The sequence below is a fragment of the Pempheris klunzingeri genome, chromosome 23 (assembly GCF_042242105.1).
Source record: "Pempheris klunzingeri isolate RE-2024b chromosome 23, fPemKlu1.hap1, whole genome shotgun sequence".
NCBI classification, from domain to species: Eukaryota; Metazoa; Chordata; class Actinopteri; order Acropomatiformes; family Pempheridae; genus Pempheris; species Pempheris klunzingeri.
This window is the reverse complement of record NC_092034.1, coordinates 8,015,895-8,037,149: the sequence shown is the minus strand read 5'-3', so window position 1 is coordinate 8,037,149 and position 21,255 is coordinate 8,015,895. Positions and strand designations below refer to the sequence as shown.

The 21,255-nt window shown below is 43.8% G+C and overlaps 1 protein-coding gene across 1 annotated transcript in view; it reads left to right on the top strand.

Moving 5' to 3' along the window:
- Positions 1–9,599, top strand: part of LOC139223085 (insulin receptor substrate 1-B) — a 42,729-nt gene extending 33,130 nt beyond the window's left edge. The window contains exon 4 of the mRNA XM_070855013.1: positions 8,947–9,599. Coding sequence (XP_070711114.1) covers positions 8,947–8,954 — 8 coding nt within the window. The 3' untranslated portion in view covers positions 8,955–9,599. The remainder of the gene's footprint in view (positions 1–8,946) is intronic.
- The last annotated feature ends 11,656 nt before the right edge of the window (positions 9,600–21,255 follow it).

The window sequence follows — 21,255 nt, the reverse complement described above, 5'->3', positions numbered from 1 at the left end:
GAGGCTGCTGACGAGGCGATTTATGCATTCATTTTTGATGAGTTGATGTTCACTGTGATGGATTATACAACTAACGCGAGTCTAAAGAATGTGCCCTTTGATTTTAAGACTGTGTGGAAATGAAAGGAAACCAATGGCTGCCCGAAACAGGAACACAACATCCAAAAACTGAAAATCTGTGCAGCATGCATCTGAAAATGGTCAGCAAAATTTGTAATTATACATAATTTGTAGTGAAGAAGCATCTCTTGAAAATAAATTACTATGAGGGTTATTTGGGGACTTTTTGGTTTCATTTTATCCATATGAGTTGACCTGTGTGTGTGTGTGTGTGTGTGTGTGTGTGTGTGTGTGCGTGTAGAGCCATAGCGTTGCCATTGTCCTGCTGTACTGTTCGTAAATGGCATAAAAGCGACCATGACTCCTATTTTCACAGTTTTCAATGTTACAGCTCAGTTTTGCCTCTGTGAAAACTTGCTGGATATAGATTTTCCCTGTGTCTTCATTCCTGCGAGCTACCCCTTTAACATGTATTCATTGTTAACACAAAAATATTGATTAGTCCAGATTTAAAGATGGACGTCAGAACAGAAGAAGGAGACGACTCTTTCACTAAATGTTGGTTTTTTTTCTTCCTGTGGAGATGAGGGGAAGGCGAGAAGCGCTGCTAGCGGAGCCTCCAGAAGGTTCGTAGATAAATATTTGCGGTGCATGTTGGCCAAGTCTGGCTGTCTACACGCAGTCAGACACACACTCACTTATGTACACACACACAAGATCCACACCTACACTCTATCTCACCCATGTGTGTGTGAGCACACACATACAATCCTGGTTATGCCCCTAAACGCCGACCTGCACTGCCCTTAACAAAGCAACATGTAGCAATTTAATACGAATGAGGCCACTACTGTAATTTGTGTGTTTGTGCGGTTGCGGTATGAAGGGGTGATGGTGTCTCATTTAGTCTAATAATTACACAATTCCTCTTCAGACTGAAGCAGAGGACACACACACACACACACACACACACACACACACACACACACACACACACACACACACAGAGGCACTATGAAACACAGATTGGCATCAATTTCTATACACACGGGACGTGATTTCCAAATGCAGTTCAGATTTAACACTGTCAGCCCCCCCCCCCTCACACCACAATCAGTTTAATGATCCAAAGGTTGGTCAGTTGTTCTCTGCACCGTCTGCCTGAAGCAACAAAGGATGAATTTGGTTTAGCAGGAAAGTGAAGACCACAGTCATTATTTACACTGTCATACGAGCATACAAAGGAAAGCTTTGACTTAGTCTTGACAGATTTCAATTAATAATTATGTTAATATGATGCTGGAATGAGCGTCTGGTTTGTTTCTCTTTTACTAGCAATCCAAAATGTTGCTTCTTTACAATTTAATGAGGGGTTTCAGATGCAGCTATTACATATTTGGGGAGAAATTGTAACACACCATTAATATTAATCTTGAGCTGTGATTCTGGCCACCTGATCATCACTCTTCTTTTATCTCTCTTTTGGTCTCCACCAACTCCTGAAAAAATTTGGTGCTAAGCAGAAAGTGTTAATGTAGCTCCATTGTTAATATAAAAAATTGATTAGAGCAGCATAAACATGAACGCGGTTCATCAAACATTCACCGAACATCCATTAAGTAATGCGTTTTGATTCTAGAAAAAAAATACTGTATTCTAGTATTGTGATATTTATTTCATATTTTATTTACTATTAAACACTTGTTTCCTGTATGAAGATGTCCAAAGAATGAAAGTGTGTTTTACAGTTAATCTCTAGAAAATATCTGATTTTTAGACAGCGCCGGGTGAAGCAAGACAGACAACAAATGTCCCAACAGCAGCTCCGTCGCTCAGCTGCTTCTCTTAGAGATGTTGCAACAGCTTCTTGCGTTTCATTTTCATTTGTCCGTCCACGTCAAAGAGCCGGAGCAAGCTGGCCACTAGGATTCTGGGAAAAGCCTTACTGAGAAATGGGGACCCCACCTGCTTATGCTATCACTCCATATATCACTTCACTCAAGACGCCGCCTTCGTGTGTGTGTGTGTGTGTGTGTGTGTGTTTGTGTTCAGGAGGGCCACATTGGCAGAAAGTGGCTGAACTGGTGGAGCGACTCGACACAGAGACAAAGAAAAAATTGGTGGTCTGAGTCAGCAAACAATGAAAGTGTGTGTTAGTGTGTGTGTGTGTGAGAGAGAGAGAGAGAGAGAGAGAGAGACAGAGAGAATGAGATAACATTCCCCAAAACCCTTTGGTCCTGTTGGCTTTAACTCTGCCTATCCTGTCCAGGGACAGGACGTCCCATGTCAGATTTCAGAACAGTAGCTAGTTTCTGTTACACAAGGACGCCCACATTTTAAGTGCTATATTTACAACCACTAAAGGACGTTTCTACTCAAACGCTGTTCAACTTTTATATGAATCCAATGTTTTTTGATGTGGTCCACTTCAAAATTAAAATGTTTCCCCCCTTGAGTTGCATATTTAACTTTTGGACCTATAGTTGAATCATTTACCTACAAAACACGAATATTTGTAGCATGAGCTGTTTGCAGAAATTCAATGGATATTTTATGTTTTTCTTGGCAACCGGAAGCAATTAGAGGTCACTAACGCAGTTAACTCAGTTAAATGTTGTTCCTTTAAACCTAAGTCTCTAAAATGGGGGGGAAGCCCATCACAGTTTCCCAGAGCCTAAGCTGACATCAGAAGTCAAAGCATCATGTTGTAATAATACCTGCAGACAGCATGAAGGTTTGGATTTTGCTGTAAACCCTCCACTGCTTGACTTGGAACATTTTCAAAAACTCAGAGTTCAGCTTATCTGGGTAAACTGATATCTGCGCATGAATTCAGAATCTGTAGGCAAGGGTATTTGAAGCGCTCTGGTTCTGACTAATCAAGTTGGAATGGGCTTTCATTGCATCCAGGTAAACGGTCCGTGTGGCCGAAATCTGGTCTCTGCTTTTTTAAAATGTATCTGTATTCATATGGGTTAAATAATGGCCGGGACACGAAAGAGGAAGTCTTGCCCAGAGTGGCTAAATCGTCCTCAGACAGAAGCCGATTGGCTCTGGAATCGGGGTTCAGCTACGTCACCAACAGCCCATCCAGCTTCTCTTCATACGTTTAAAACATTGCAAAAGTCCAAGTCCTCTGCAGCTTACAACCTGTCGACAGTCGAGCATGAAAGGGCCGACTCGCTCGCCTTCCGTTCCGACAGGAGAACGAATGCAAACTGGACGCTTTATTTTGTTCAAGGATGATCTAAAAATACTCGGATGTGAAGCTGCACGTGGGCAGTGAATGTGGTTCTCCCACAAATGTGCTTTTCTCCCCCCTTTTTCCCCCACTCAGCACTGCTGCTCTGTCTGTGTCTGTCTCTTCCTGTCCCCACACATTCCAGCTCCTCTGTGTGCCGTAACACACCCACTCAGTCTCTCCCACTGTGTCGCTACATAATCACTCCAGCCCGCAGCCTCTTTTTTTTTTTTTTTTTTTTCAAACACTTGAATCATTAAATAATCATGTCAAAAAAAAATCTGACAAAACACAGGCGGAAATTACAAGATTTAATGAGTTGAAGCTTTTAATATGTCATATAAAGAGTTTTTGGCCTTTCTTACTCTCTCGCTTTCACTATTTCTCCTGAGGTTTTATGACACCATGTCATAGTGTGTGTTCCTGTAAGTGTGTATCCTCACTGGACCTCACATGCCTGTACCTGTGTTTTATTTTAATGAAGCTGTACGCCCCCGCACACATGGTGGTATGTATGTACAGTATACATTACACGAGCGCACACACACGCCTTGTTACACATACCTTGTTATGTAGCTGTTGTAGAGCTGCAGCAACTGTGATTGACAGCAGCAGAGTTAAAGGCGGATTGGAGTGTGTGTGAAAGTGCAATAAGCACACACAGCACTCGTCTTTCAGCGCCGCACAACCTGCTGTCCGCTGCCAGCCGCATACTGTGATGTATGGGAATTTACAGCTAGACATAAAGGGGAAATGTGCTGCGTTCACTGCTCTCATAATGGGGGTGATTAAAACAATAAAAAGCTTCCAGTCAGATGATTCATTGGTAACATAAAGGTACGCCGCGGAGTTATCACCCTAATTTTCTGTAAAAGACAACAATTATTTAAGTGGTTCACGTCCTGCACTTCCCAGAAATCACGTGTCAGTCAAGTGGGATGTTGGGAGTGCTGCGGCACCCTCTTCCTTGGGTTTTCTGTTCAGCCTTGCAAATGATCGATGCTTTTCTTGTGTTTATTCCAAACAAACTGCTGCTGGTGTTTCTGAGAACATAAAAGGCTCCCTGTGCCCCAGAGGACTTTTCCCAGTGAAGACGTGTCTGCTTATCGCCTGTTCAGGGCAGCAAATGAAGAAGAAAAACAAAAACGTACAAGCAACGTTTTGCAAATGTGTCACAGATTATCACCCCGTATTAACTCATTGTGTTTTATTCATGACAAGACTGCAAATGCAGACATGACCAGATAACGCCAATAATTGCTTCATGTACTGTACAACTGTGGTCTAAGGCTATTTAGTGAAAACAAACATGCTTTCGAAAGCCCAGTGGGGGTCAAACTGTTGATCGTGTCTATAAGCAAGGAGCTCTGCAGTTGCGTAACAGAGACTGATTATCATTCATCATCAGACCATATTACAGTCAGTCGAGTTTGAGGAAACCCAGGACTGAACCACAGACCAGATCTCTAATCTCACATGGAGCCCCAGTTGAGCTCATTAGCCTTTTCTAAGCTGCAGTTCTACTGTAGTTTTTACTACATTGGGTACCATTTACAGAAAACGACTCTCACAATTAACTGCAGTGTTTTCAGAACTGTTAAGTCATCAAACTGGTTGAATGTGTTCTCTCCGAGCCAGTAAATGTGAAAGCTTGTTGTCAGTCCAAAGTCTGTAGTCTGACTATCCATCCGTCACTTTAAAGAGTTTGTAGCTACAGCTAACTTCATTTTCTTTTCGTTTTTTTCGTTTAGTTGATTAATCTGCTTATTATTTTCTATTTCTATTTTCCATTGATCGAACTGCTGTTTCCTACAGCTCAAGGTGATGTCTCTGGGCTCGTTTTTTGGTCCAACTAACAGTTGACGCAAAATAGATTTTAGAGTTTATTATATAAAACCGAGAAAGGCAACAAATCCTCAGATTCAGAGAAGCTGGAACCAGCAAATGTTTGACAATTTTGTTTAAGAAATGGCTAAAAACAAAATACATTACAATGAAACAAGATTTCTTTCCTTTTAAATGGGTCATTTGCACACAACCTTCTTAAATTTACATAAAAGCCCATTACTAATCTCTCACTATCCAATTAGGGACTTTGCTTTGAGCCACTCAAACAAATAGAGGATGAGGAAGTGGGCGTTGATATAAGAACGCACCTGAACACACCTCTACAATGTCATAGATGTGGATTTTTGGTAAAAATGCGACTATGTGGAACATGTTGAGTGTTAAACCTGGAGCACAGAGAAGTAGATCAGGCTGCATGGGTTGTTTTACACCTTACTATGAATGTTTTGATACTTTAGTTTCACTGTGAAACTGGGCCACTCCAACCCATTGTGACTGTGGTGAATCCAAACTGACGACAGCCGCCGCCGCCCCCCTACATGAAGAAGCAATTTTCAAACTCTTTACAGCCACCTTTGACGCCCACAGGAGGCAAGTGTCACAGATGGATTTTTGGGTGGAGTATCACGTCAACCTCATTGTCGTCCGCGGACGTGCCAGATTCATGACTAACAAATAAGCACCGTGAAATCAGCCGCATACACAGCGGTCACACTGTGATCATCGTATCCTCAGAACTGACAGACTCTCTGGCGTCAATGGAAGAAATAAAATGAGGTGACAGAGGAGCCATCCTGCTGCTTCAGCCCGCCAGTGTTCGTTCCATGTATCTGCAGCTGTCCTGACGCTGAATCCCAGCTCATGTTGCACTGTTGCACCTCCACCCCTCTCGCAGGAGAGCCGATTCTGTGGGATCAAGTAAAATAACAGTTTTGGAGGATTACAAGAGTTAAAGTCGCTGGCATGAGAAATTGCTTCCATCGTGGAAAAACAGTTGGGATTTTGATTTCAAGGAGAAAGTTGTTGGCTTCTCTCATCATGTAGGTCAGAGGTCAGGGTTAGCTGCTGAGCTGGAAGGAATTTGGTGTCTTGCACAAAGACATCTCTGCAGGACGCTCGCTGTCACGTTGCTTCAACCTGAGTTCTGTGGCTGAAGAGAAATCCCTCAAAACACAAGTTGGTTTTTTTTTTGCCTGGATGCAAAGCACAGATTGAGGTAGTTTTTCCTCTGGGCTTATACAATGCATAATAAGAGATGAGACGTAGCAAGAGGCATTATGGGGGTTTCCAGTGGTTCTCGCTCTCTTTTTTCCCGTGTGAAGTCTAAATATGTAGAAGCTGCCACCGCTGATTGTTTTGTTGCTATGCAGGATGGTCGAGTATCCGACTGTTATGTCTTTCTCCAGCGTCTGTTTTCATTTATTGCGACCATGTGTAGTAGTCTGGTACTTCTACTGTAGGTATGACCACTTTGCTTTACAATAAAAATGTAATTTAACTCAAAGTGACTGAGTGGGCTCGCATGACGTCGCTTAGCCCAGTTCAGTCTCCTGTGGGAGCTGGGGCGGCATTAAAATGACAGACTGACACACTCAATTTACGACCAGAGAAAAGGGTGGTTTTCAATTTTAGGCAGACCTCGATTGAGACATCACATAGACCCAGACTCTCCTAATTACACACACACTCATACACACACACACACACACACACACACACACACACAGACAGGCGGCTGGGGAACAGTTATTGGCTAGACACGGACTGCGGAGGCAGATAGCCTCGTCTAACCTCTTGATTTAAACAGTCTGGGAGAGAAAGGGGAAGAGAAGCACACATGCACTCGCACAATCACCACTACGGTCATTATTGCATCGATTTGCCCACAAATGGAGAAACGATGCAAGGAAATGAGTGAGATCGATAGACAAACTGCCAAGGGAGGATGAGACTGATGGAAGGGGTGAAGTTCAGGGAAAGTAAGGAGGCGATATTTGATCAGAGTGGGAACATTTCCCGTGTAGCTGCATGAAAGAGTCTGTGCATTACGATGAGACTCTGGGGAGTTGTTTAGCATGTTTCCGTGTATAATTTCCCATGTCTATGTTTGGCGAAAGATGATCATTAAGTGAATGTCATCCGCATAATTATAGCATCTTCCTCTGTGGCCCTTTGTGTGTGTGTGTGTGTGGTTTCATGTGAGTTTGCCTGTGTGTGTCCATGGCAGTGCACCAGTGCGTGTCCAGCCTGTCTCCTCCGGTCCCCTTGGCTGGCTGGCTTGATTGTTTGTGTTGCTGTTTTCGAGCTGGCTGCCTGAATGAGGAAGCCGCTCCGCTCCGCTCTGCTCTGCTTAAGGCCGTCATGGCTTGGCCGGCTGGCGGGCACCGTCTGTGCTGAGGGGGGCTAAATATAGCTCACTGCACCAGGAAGAAGACAAACTGGAGAGAGAGAGCCGGAGAGGGAGGGGCGTAAATATAGAGTACCCTCGTGCAATTAGAGAGTCAAGCGCTGCTGGGAAATTTTTCGGGAAAGAGACACAGAGAACTCAGCCTGTTCTCTTTACCAGCCTTGTGCATTTGTTATTTTGGCCGACGGCAGCCTGAGTGCCTTTGGTGTGAGTCATCACATCTGACAGAAAGTAACCCAGTTTAAAGGGCATCGACTTATCTTTACAGTCATGATCCTGCTTTCATTGCAAAGTCTAGAACCCACTGTTTCATTCACTCTTTCATTAAAGCATCATTACATACATGGGAAGACATTTACATGTGTGGCACAACAACTACACGGTACGTAGAACTCAACAGTGCCCTAATCTGAATAGCAGCATAAGATCGTCATTGGTTTAAAGGGCCATGCTCATTACATCGTAAAGCATGTCACACTGGGTGAAATGAGGCTAATAAAATCTGTGTCAGACTGTGTGATATCAGTTTTGAGGCATGTCGGGTTTTGCACAGTGTCGGGTCATTCTGCTTCGTTTCATTCTGGATCCTGATTGGTCGGTTAGGTCAAAGCAAGCCACAATGAGAGAATTTGGTCCTTCGTTTCACACATGTTGTTGTTGTTGTTCGCCAAAACTCGAATAGTTTCGCTTTGGAGACGGTAACTGTATCTATTTAAGTGATCTTAACAGTCAATCAGAGCCTGCTGCCATTCCTCTTGTTGCTTTTGCATATTTACGGCTGTGCATGAAACCATGCTCCTGGTTACCATCAGGTAACGTGTCATAAAAGTTAGTATTTTTGTTTTTTTTACTCTATTATGACATGGTACATAGAATAAAACATGCAGGGCCAGGAAAGACTCGTATCTTCTACTTTTTGAATTATTACAGTAGTGACTTTTTCCTCATGTTACACATCTGTGCGCTCGTATGTCCAGTGTGATGTGAAGAGCAGAAATTGCCAGAATCTGACATGATCTCTGGATCGGTTTTCCTTGTTGTTGGCAGACACACACACACACACACACACACTTGACTCTGAGCCCGCAGCGATAGGTGTCCTCGCTTTCCACTTCCCTGCTGTTCCCTTTTATCACTTCCTTCTTGTCTGAATCTGTCTTTTTCCACCTTATTTGGCCATACTGTGTATTCCTGTTGCTCGCTTAAGGGTCACTGTGTTCGCCGGCCGATAAGCAGACACTGATATCTCACATTAGATGATATAAATAACCTGATAAGCAAGAGACACTGTATATACATGCCATAATATTTATTTCTTCTTCATATCTGGGTTACTGTTTATTCTGCATCTAACCAAACGATTTCCTCTTTCTCTGTGTGTTTCCTTCAGAGTGCTGATGTCGGTGCGTCGTCCTTGGGGTAAACAATCCGGTACCACTCGGAGATCTTCAAAATGCCGCCTGCTCCTAATGTGACAACCAGTCGCGTTGAGAGCGCAGCTGGATCAGACACGGCCCCCTTGAAGCACTTTGACTGAGACTGATGGAAAACTTTTTTTTTTCTTCGCTTTCATCTTGTTGGTTTGCGGAAACCAACGGGGATGTGTGCCAAATGACACTCTTGTAAAGCCATTTGCTGCTCTCATTCCTTGAGTGAAAGCCAATCAGAGAAGGGTACAAAAAAAAAATGGAGATTGGTGTTTTTTCCAAGAGAAAAACCCTAATCATTACGAGTAAAATGGTGGCTGACTAGTGTTTGGAAAAAGAAAAGAAATAGAATTATATATCAGCTCAAAAAGTGCCTCGTTTTCAGATTGTAGCCATTTTACAAAGAACTTCAATTTAGCCTCGGCTAACTGAAGCTTTGGGTTGTTTTTTTTTGTGCTTGATTTGATGTAGTTAAGAAAATTATATAAAAGCAGCAGAAGATATCGATAAAGTGGATAGCACTGGCGTGAGCTTTTGCGGCATTCGTGTCATACTGGATGTGCGGTACAAATCAGAGTGATTCTGGTGTTTAAAACTGTTTTAAACAGTTTTAAGATTACAGAGTTGCGTGTGTCGGGGTTAGAAATACTACAAACAATGACATTAAAAGCATAAATTAACATTTTTTAATCTTGAACGACCGACTTTGGCTGATGTGAGGCCTCTATATGTACTTGGATTACTTCTGTGCGCCAAGTCAGAAACTGGAAATCACAATAAATCCGCTATGACATGAATGCCGCATCTTCGCTAACATTAATAAAGATAACGGTACCAGCAATCAGCTGGCCTTCCTGTCTACTGTGAGATTTATTAGCGTAGCTGCTGTTAGCATTCTTCTCATTAGAACTTGCGCTGCTTTTATTCCGTCAATCCTCTTTTTCCCCTTTCTCTCAACTTTTTTTTTTTTTACCAGAGCCATACACCTGAAGTATTAAACACACAGGCTTGAAAGAAAAGGCACTTGTAGCAGGGGATCCAGTAGCTTGCTAGTTAGCTAAAGCCAGCTAGTTGAGATTAAGATATTAGCATCGTGCCAGGGCATGAATTCACCGTCCTGCTGACTACAGCTCAGGGTAAGACCCCTGATATAGAGCCAAGCAATCCCATTAGCGCTGTTAGCTCCTGACACTTATGCCCCTATTAATCCCTTTCGTCTCAGGATGCTAAATGACATACGGTACATATAGCTGAGGATAGAGACCCTATCAATAGCCATGCTAATGCTATTTTTGTAGCGGTCAGCACGGTGCTTTTAGCGGCAGATAAGGGGTCAGTTCTTATTTCAATTCTGTCAGTACAAAATACACATGAAACTGCTCATTTGTGTTCAGTTATTTTATACGTTAAGGTACCAAACGTTTTATGAAAAATTATTGTACTCTTTTTAAATTTTCAAACTGGTTGAATTGAAAGTGCTTTGACCCTAAATCCTGCTTTAAGACTCTTTTTTCTATCTCCTTCCCTTCCTCCTTTCAGTCTCTCGCTTGGCTCTTACTTTAATCTCCGCTATGCATCAGCACTTAAGTGCCTGTCTGTCCTTTTTATCTGTCTGTCTCTCTCTGCCCCGTCTTAGCGGCTAGCACTAGTAGGGCTGTCCTAGCAGAATATATCAAGTCTATTTTTGTGTCTATTTTTGTCTCTCCTGGCTGTACAGTTCTCATAGAATGACTTCTTTATGTTTGTTTGGTGCGACAATGATCTATCAGATGACTTGACTGACAGTCGTGGTCCTCATCGGAGGAGCCTTGGACTGTTTCTCCCAGCTGGTAATGGAGGACTCGAGTGTCGCAGGGCCGTCAGTGCCAAAACACAACACCAACAAATAAGAAAAAAAAAAAGACTAAGCTCCGACAGCACCTCAAGAAGCAACCTTCAGCTCTAAAGTCTGGATGTACTGCTTTGTTTTGTTTTAAAATATGTAACCTTTTGTGTTCCCCCGTTGTTTTCTTTTGCAGCGGGGAAGGGGGGGGGGGAGCTGTGACATATCTCGCCTCGCAGTCTGCTTATGTGACTCTTGGAGATAAAGGTCATTGTGAAGACTTGCGTACGCTTTAACCTTGAATTTGCCTACGACTTTTACCAGAGGATTGAAAAGAAAAGAAATGCATGAGGAGAGAGAAAAGGCTACCACGGAAGAAAAACGGCAAAAAAAAAACAACAAAAAAAAAAAAAAATCTAATGTCTGAATACATGTGAATATATGTAGCTCCCAATTGTGCTCATGTGTTTGTCTGCCTGCCTTGGGAAGTTCATGAACTTTCTCATTCTGGTCACGTGACTGTCGGGGCCTAGAGCATAACAATGCAGCTTTATTATGAGCAGATTGGGATCTGGGGTTGGAATTGCCTCTAATAGCGGTTACTAATGCAGAAGTGGGGGGGGGGGAACAAAAAAAACAATTGGACTTAAAACCAGATTCAGCTCATAAATCCGTGCTTTCATGCAGACAAACACATGATGATTAACTGAAATGTTTCTGTCTTTTGGAGATGTTCTCGTATTGAAGCTCGGCAGTTTTCAGGCCAAACACAAAGATGGTTTAGAAAGAAAGCGCACAAGCAGATCTCCTGTCAGTCCTGGTGAGCAGACATTATCATCCTGCCATTTCTTGCCCCGTCTGAGCTCTGAGCATCTCAAGAACCTTTGAATGAACGTATGTTGCTGCTTTGTCAAACTGCCTGCAGTCGGGAAACCCCCCCCCCCCCACACTGCCTGCGACAAAGTGCTAGGTGGTTACAGCCACATCATTAATAAAGTCCCTTTGGGAAAGCTCAGGCGAACGGGGTTCAAGAATTTAGTTGGCTAAATGATTTCATTCATTGCGTTGTTGGTGAATTTAGTGATCGTCAGAAAATGTGCTGCTGCTGTTCTAAATTGTTTTATCTCTTCCTCCTGCTCCCCTGAGGGATGGTACTGAATGGGAATATTGTGAGACTTGCCATTGATGTAGACAGTTTTACTTCTGTTGCTTGAGGAAAAAAAAAAAAAAGTCTGACTAAAAGGATAAAAAGTCAAACAACAAAAGGACTTGTGGTTTCTTTTGTTTCTGCGTCTGGCTGCTAAGTTTCCCTTTGAGTGACGTAATGGGGATGATTGTTAAAAAGTGACAGGCTCGAGACGGAAAAACAACAGCGCTACTGATCTTGAGAGGGGAGGAAGAGGAGCGGAAGACGCTGCAATTACAGGCTGAGGCAAGTGTGAACATCTGCATGAAATGCCACAGGAGCAGGCGGCCTCATGCCCCTCACACACTCGCCTTCTTTGACTCACACACGGTTGCTCGTAGGGCCTGCGACCACGGTGCAGATGTCACGCTGTAATGTGGAAAAGAAAACGGCCTGATTGTTATCCGCCGAGGCTTTTTAGCTGCGCTACACTCATTCACCGCTCCCATTGATAAGATCATTTGCACTCCAAGTTGGCGGGCTGCCAGAGGAGTTAATCGCTCGTCTTACTGGTAATTTGACCGACGTGGTGTTTGCTGGGTGAGCTCAAAGACCTCCCTATCTGTCTTATTCGATACGGCCCTCTCACTCAACACTCTGTTTAATTAAATAAGCCTTTTTTAGGCCTGATAAATCTGTGCTGCCTTCTCTTCTTATTGTTAACACGTATGGGATCTTGTGTCATCCTCGTCCACAGATGGCCAAGTAACTCAACCCTGACTGAGGCACCATAGGAATTAATAGAAATGAGAACACACACACACACACACATACATCAGGCATGCACCTGCAGATGCTCTCACCTCCCTTACTGAGTGAAAATGAGGTTAGTGTGGACAATAAAAAGCTTGCAAGCACCTGTATGAAAGCAGAAGACCCATGCCTGAAGGGTTACTGAAACATACTCTTCACACCTCGTGTTCCCTCAACTTTTGTTCACTTACATCTTTGAAAAAAAAAGTGAGTCCCAAGGGGATTTCAAGCCCTACTTCAGATTTGTTTCGGCGCAGACATTTCCCTTGTCACATAATGTACTTGCATAAGCAGAGCCCCTGATTTAGTGGCTGGCTGTTCCCGTTATTAACAAGAAAATCAGGGTTTTCTGCAGTTAAAAAACTGCACCTTTACACAGTCAGAAGGCTCTGAAGCTACCACAGTCAAAGTTAAGACTGAGCTTTGATTCTTTGATTGATGTGAGAAGTCAGATAAACTCAAACCCGACCCACATTCTCATTCCCAGTGACGGTTGCGTGGACAAACAAGAGCAGGACGGAAATGGAAAAGCCGTATCGGAGTTGCTCTCGGACGAGGAGAGAATGGAGGAGCAGAGGTGGGCGAATGGGCACAGCTGCCATCTGGTTGTCGTGGTGACAGGCAGCGACAATGCATGCCTCGGCCGTGGTGGCAACATCTCCTGAGTGAAAGAGAGGAGGAGGAGGAGGAGGAGGAGGAGAGCTGGGAGGGAGCCCAGGCAAGAGGACACCGAGTTCAATCGCAGAGAGGTGCGCTGGACAGAAGCCAGCAGGTGGACCTGTTGTGTCTGAGCGGGCCGGTGTATCATCTCCTCTGTGTGAGATGTGTGTGTGATACTGTAGCCTTGTATTTCAGCTCTGTGTAAACACACCTACGTGCTCCTACTGGCACGCAGCAGCAGAAACAGACTCAATAAGCTCACTTGCTTACACACCACAGGGTGAACACAGGAGTACTTGCACGGTCTCCTGTGAATTAATCCAACGCTTTACCCACAAGGCCCATTTAGTGGCCAGACAACATTTGAACGTGAGCAACTCTATGACACCTCCGTCTGCTGATGAAGATCATGTGGTATGATTAAAAAGCTCCAGAACTGCTACGGCTAATTAATGAGTTTCGAACCTCAGTATATCCAGACTGTTTTAGAGGTGTTGATGCAACTTTTCAGAAATTTACGAAGGTGTAATTTGTTCAGATGTTGTTTAGATAATTTACAGGATGTTAACACTTTACAACAGTGTTTCCGAGCCTGGTTTCAAGGCCTCCCAAAGGACATGGATAATGATTAAATGGATAACAATAAAGCCATGTTCATTTTACCAGGCTTTTATCAAGCCTTTACTTTTTTCTCGTAAAATGCAGAAGCTTTTACATATTGGGGTCTCTAAAAATTCTGCAAATTCAGCAGTTTGAGAGGGAAAACACTTGTTGAACTGCTCAAAGCTCCACGCAGAGGGGGTTTTTCAGGCATAACTGTTTCATTTTAAGGGCTCACATGCCAAAACTGTAAGAAACTACAGGCAGCACTGAAGACGCAGAAAGAGAAAAGCTGCACTGGGCTACATTATGTTTCTGTTTAGCTCAATAATAGCTGTTTTTGCACATATAGGGCATTGCCTGAGATGCAGTGATGCAAAAGCTAAGATCACATCATAGACGACACAGATAAGACTCTTTTACGCGACTGCTCATCCCAGTGAAAACATGTCTCAACAACCTGGTATATATAAATGGTCTCAGTATCCAGTCAGATGTATGTCGCAAGCTATTTTTATGCTGTTTACATCTCTGCCCCCCCCCCCCTTATGGAGCACATATAGTCCGTACTGCTACATTTTGGCAACAGTACAGGAAGTTTTCCTGTCTTAATGACTTCCTTCGCGGCGCAGAACACAGGAAGCTCGCTGGATGTAGGACACGGAAATAGCTTTTGCTCCCATAGCAGATGTGGGAATGTTAATGTAAGTGGTATTTCATGCTCCTAGATTGCTTCCTTCCCATCCTTCGCACTCATTCAAACATACAGTATAGGTCAAGTGTGAGTTAAGATACAGGAAGCGTAGCTACGGTGATTCAGATACGTGTAGAGCCAGATTTTGTGTTTTTTTTCTCTGTGGCAAGTTGCCATAATAAACTAGATAAGTAATGCTACAGGTGTTTTAGCTTAGGTGAACCTACTTTATGTTGACCGAGCCAATAAAGCCCTGGATTACAGTCTGTACACTACAAGCTGCCTCTGCTAATCCTCCCAACTTTCCCTCTTTTCCCCCCTCCCCAGTCCTTCCATATAGGTTTTAGGGCAAAGTTAAACACTGTAGACTCAATAAAGTCAGTTTACACACACAGTCACGGTCAAACCAAGTGGATCTGATGGTTGGGTCCAGCCACTGCATGCCATGTGAGGTAATCTGAACCACAAGTGCCACAGCCGATGCAACCGTCTTCTAATGTATTTCCAGCTCTCTTTTCCTCACCGCCCCCTCTTTCACATAGTGTACTTAGCCAAACAAAAAGCCTTTCTCTGTCTTTCCCTCCCTCCCCTTCCTTTCCTCCCCACCAGTTAACGCTCACTCTCTCTCTCACCCTTTCTCTCCCTCCCTCCCTCCCTCTCTCTCTCTCTCTCTCACGCCTCATAAGAGAATGTTTGCCATGATTATGGATTTGTCTCTGTTACAGGCTGCATGTGAAATTAGCTTCGTCGCTCAGTTGCTGCTGCGAAACAGGGAGGTCGGAAGCGTCAAAAAGTGCCACATGGAGTGAGTGAGCGAGGGAAGGCGAGAAGGGGAGGAAGGAGGGAGGTGAGGAAGGCGTTTTGGAGGAGTGGTGGAGTTGAAGGGGGGGGGGGGGGGGGGGGGTTGGTGGCTGTGAGGCCTGTGTGCTTTATTTTCCTTGAAAGCTCCCTGAAAACCGCAGACACATGGTACAGAATTCCCCTCACAGTAGGAAAGGGGGGAGGGCCGGCTTTGCAAAAGAACACCACACTGTCTGTGATAAACACACACACACACACACACACACACACACACACTCTGAGGGAATATTATCGGCGAGTACACACACTTGGAAAAGAAGGGAGTGTGTGAACCAGACGCTCAAACACTCAGCTACACAAAAGACAGCACAGAAAGAGGGGAACTTTGAAGGAGCCGGCAGGCCAACGCCTTGACATGCCAGCAGGCGGAAACCTCAAAACATCATATCACCTAAATACCTCTCAGCTCTATGGGAAAGTGGATGGTCCTGCTTTCCACGGGTATTGGTATGATGGTGCTGGGGTGGAGGGGGGTTAATCCAATGTACAATGTGTTTAACTTTGACTGGCAGATCCCCTCAAACCCTCCCTCCCTCTCCTTGCTGTGGGGCCCCTTTGAGCTTGTAGATCGAGAACAAGTAGTAGTAGCGCTGGTATTTAGGTGGAGCTGGCAGACTGGGAAAGAGTGAGGGGTCAGGTGGTGTGAATGGACTTGGTGGGAGCTGTGATGTCGGCTTAGCGTGGACCCAGTGCCCCTGAAACTGAATGCTTGGTTGGGTAATTGACAAGTGTAGAAGAAAAACCAACAGTTTTGCTCTTAAAAGCTTAAAAAGACCAAAATCCATCACAATCATTTGGCAATTCATCTTGTCTTCTTTTTATTTTGTACAATCCCTCTGCTTCACAGCCCAATGGGACGCCACAGCATGAGAACTACAACATGTAGTACTTTAGGTCCCACGTGGGGTGACAAAATGGATGAGTATCGCCATCTAGTGGAAAATCTGCTCTTGCTGTACATGCAGATGAGGTCAGGTACGCTCCATAGCCAGTTCAGTCGCCACTAACAGTACAGGTAAGCTTATTGCAGCATACTTCTTTTGATTGCAAACTAACAAACCACTTCCATTACAGTCTGTGTTTCCTTTATGGTTTAAATCAATAGAAACAAACCATAGAATTACTTGTTTTCTTCAATTACTCTTTGTATACTTGTTAATGGCTTTGGCAAAGACCTTCTCACAAAGGGCCAGATCAGGTTTTTCCATCTCATAGTGTGTTAACACATAGACCAGCATGCTGAAACCCTCCTTGTAAGCTCAAAGGAGGAGATGGAAAATCTGTGTCAGCACACTGAATAGCCACTGCCTGCCTGGAAAATGAGGACACAAGGAATGGGAATACAATCAATTTATAAAAAGCCTCAGGAATGACCTTCCTTCGTTTCCCCTCTTCATACTCGACATCACGTTATTGGCAAATTATTTGCCAAATGAGGCAAAAGTTACGCTCAGGAATCCATGTTTGACCTCTGCTGATTTTCCACTCGTCACAAGGTTTTGGTTTCTCCCAGGAGAGGAGGGGGCTTGAGGTCAGAGCCGGAGGGCGTCATTTAATAAAAATGCTGTGTTACCAGATGTGATTTATAGTATTTTCAAATCATCCCCAGCCTATTTTGTAACCTGCTGGTCGTGTCAGATGAGTGGCTTTTACCACAATGTATGAAACAATGGGAAAACCAGAGGGCTTTGTCTGTAAAACATTATTTTAAACAGCCCAGAAAGATACTCCGTCTACTACCATATACAATAGGATGTTTATCTGTTTCTGTTTCATCATATATTTCATGTCATTGTAGTGAGGTTAACGTTAATGCTAAGTATTAAATGTAGGATAGTATTAAATAAGCTTATGCTTCTGCCTAAGCCTTTTTTTCATTCAGAGAACACTATCTTTGATTTTTTTATTATTAAACCATATGGTCAATTTATTGTTATGTATTACTAATTGAAAATAAAACAAAGCAAAAAAAAAAAAAAAAAACCTTCACATTCAAGAAGCAGGCACCAGCTATATTTGACATTTTGGCTTCAAAAGTGACTAATCATTTATCAAAATAGTTACTGTTTGAAATTGTTGAATTGTTTTAGCTATGAACAATATGTTTTACTAGATAGCCCTGTATTAAGAGTGCATTTGAAAGATTGTAATGTTCCAATATTTTGGTTTCTGTGGTCATTTTTAGGCTTTAACTGTATTTATATTGCATTTTATTATATTGTAAAGCTGTTGTTATTGTGCTCACAGTTCGTCATTTTGTTAAATTGCTTTCAGGATGAGAAAATGTGTAGTGTTACCTCTACTTGTCATCCATTAGCTAAACATGAAGCTAGCGCCAAAAGCCAGTTAGCTTAGCAGGGGGGAGGGGGGGAACAGCCTGACTGGCTCTCCCCAAACGTAACAAAATCAGCCTGTGAGCACAACTAAAGCTCACCAAGTGACGCATTACATCAGTTTGTTTATGCGTACAAAAACTGACATTGAAAACATGTTTTATAAAGCGGGTTTATAGCAGAAGTATTTAGCCATAAAAGTTCCCAGGCGACCAACTGAAGCTCCTTGTTACTAACTATTCACATACATCAACAACCAAGACTGCATATTATTTATCAACGTCATGTCTTTGAGAACATTTTTTTTTTTTTTAAATGGATGAGTTGTACAAAATTTTTCCAGTGATTCAGTAGCAGCCATTGTTTACCCAAGAACAAACTCACAAGTACTTTCCCAGCTTTTATTGCAATCGTTCAAACCACATCACAGTTCAAGTTCCTCTCTCATTTCTCGGTACGAGACAGTTTCATGGACTTGAAGGAGATGTTCCCAGTTGACAGTCGTAGGTAGTCTAGTCCTAACAAATCTTCGCTCTTTGTAGTATCAGTTGAAAAAACATGAGACATGTTAGCACCTCCACTTCCACTTCCTTCATCATCTGGGGGTAAATCAGATGTTTTCATGTTTAGTTTATCACTTCTAACAGCCGTCCTGTTTCCCTCAGAACGACTGGAATCTTCTCCCTCATGTGCTTCAAGACCTCTGCTCGTGTGGATTCTGCCGTGCGCTGCATCCTCAGGCTCTAAGGGCCGATGAGCCGCCGCTCCTTTTTGCTTGTTCGCAGCCGTAGTGTTTTGGAAATAAGCCTTATCAGCTGGTGTGATTGGTATCTGGGTTGTAGCTCTGACACCACTGAACGAAGCACTTCCGAGAACATCGGTGTACGTGACAGCTTTGACTCTGGCAGGCCGCTTGGGAAGCCTGACTATGGCTAAATGTCCAGCATTACCTGTCGGGGAGGTTGATTCGTTGAGCTTTTTGCGTTTTCCTTTCACACGTTTCCCTCTCACTGTGCTGCTGGTGGAGCTGTGGAACAGGCTCGCCCTCATTGCAAAAGGTTTGGTTGTGTTGGGTTCAGATTTTGGGCTGGATTCAACCGTGAGATTCCCTGCTGATGTGATAAAAGCTGAGGAGATGTAACTAACTGATGCTGTGGTCGGCTCTGGTTCTTTGTACTTCAACTGTGTTTTGTTATTTGCATTTCCAGGTCTGTTTTGAACCGGGTGAAATCCTGGGTGAGAAGTATAGATTTTGCGACTTTTCTTATATTTCTTGGGTGTAGATCTGGTGTCTGATTCAATGCTTTCTGGTGTCTTTGGAAGTGTTTTGAGGTGCTCACTGCTCAGCTCATTCTGACTCATCGTGGATACGTGGCTGCTGCCTGGCTCTGTTTCACCTGTTTCATTGTACCACCTGTGAATCCTGCTGCTTTTTGGTTGCCAGCTGCTAAGTTTAAGACCTCCAAATCCCTGCTGGGCTTTGGCAGACTTGTCTGGTTCACTAACTAAAGGTTTGGCTCCCTCGAGTGGTCGAGTGCCAAATCCTTTGAGGCCATATGTTCTTCTGGAGACGCTGAACCATCTGCGATCTGGGTTGCTGTCCGTACCGACGTCACTTTCAGGCAGCAGAGGCCCATCTCCCTTAAATCTTGGTGTCAACTGCCTTGCAGACATCATGGTGTGGACGAGATCTGAAGTGCCAAGAGGGGATGATGAGTAATTTGTGGATGTCCTCTCTGTTGCAAATGCTTCTCTCCGACTAAAACTATACTTTGGTGACAAAGAGGGGTATCTGTTTGTGATTTTAAACTTTCCTTTGTCAAAGCTGTATCGTCGAGAGTCGGCCCTTTCATTAGAGCCACTGGAGGAGAAGATCGACGGCTCCTTCACAGCTTTCCACGCAGGAGTCTGGAATCCTCTGAAGCCACTGTTTTTTTTAATGGTTTGTCCAGGTTTGTAAGCATGCATTGATCCTCTTGTGGTTGTATTAATCAGGCTACGTAATACAGATTTCTTGCTGCTGGTGGCGTAGTCACCCTGGAAATGCACACGAGGTATAGGGGCAAAACTTTTCATGGTGTTGTCTGTCCCTGGAGCAGGAGTTTTTGGTGGGCTGCGTTGATTTTTGGTAAAACTATGTATCTGAGGGCCATACTGGGCCACATTGGCATTCTGATACGGTGCATTGGCAATATCAGACAGATTTTGCACTTCCGTGGTTGGTTCTTCTCTCTGTGATTGTTTAAAATGTGAAGAAAACCTGCTGGAAACTTGTGCATCAGAGGGCCTTCGCTTATGTGGTGTTGAGGGAAAAGTTTGGAGTCTGTCCCCGGTCTCAGCTTTCTCATGTCCACCAGAAGACGTCTGGAGTTCCTTGAACAGATAAGACAGGACCGTTCTGTGCCTGGGTGTCTCACTGCTGCTCACCGAGTGCAAACTCTGGGAGAAATCTGTGATGGATGATGTCAGTTTTTCTGGGCTTGGATTGCTTTTAATAACAGAGGCGTCTAAGCCATTGCTGACTGATGGTGCATGAGGGGCAGTTTGACTTGCAAAGCTGAGAAATGTGCTTGATTGACTCCCTCTAGATGCACTCTGCGCTCCAGCTGCAGAGAGCTCATTTGTCTCTTTATAGCCGCTGTAATGCCTTCTTGACACTGGCAGTGAAGTACTCCAATATCTAGCTGTTTGGGATGAAAAAAGAGAAGATGGTTGCCAGGCTGTTTTATCTTCAGCCACCTTTGGAGAGTCTTTTCCAAGAACTTTTTCTTCGTCATAGGATTTCTGAGCATCTCTGGGGTCCCACACATGTGAAGCACAAGAGCCCTGATGAAAGGGTCTGGCAGCTTCTTTGTGAGATGACTCTCTAATGATCGCTGGGTATGAATTTCCACTCTGGGCTGTTTTCTGAGAGAGGGGGTGGTAACTCATACTGGATTCTCTTCTCTCAAAGCTTTGTCCTCCATGGCTGGTGGAAATGCTGCTCGCTGGCCTCACTCCACTCTGAACTCTTGTCATTCCTGCTCGAAACTGTCCGTTATCAGGGATGTTTTGATTGTAAACAAAGCTACCCTCTGTAAACCGCTCAGGGTTTGATTGATGGTCAATGATTGACGTGGCCTTTCTACAATTCCCGCTGGTCTCAGTTTCACCATTAGTTCCAGTTTGGAGTCCAGTTTCACTTGATAGCAGGCTAGCAGAGAGGGGACGATGCTGACTGTATGGAGTATACAGTCGTCTCAGGGCTTTGGGCTTCACTCGAGTTATTATTGGACTGGCTAAAAGGTGGAAAACAAAAAGTACAAGAGAAATAATTCATTCCTTCTAATTCCACATAATTTACATAATAAAAATACGTAAAAA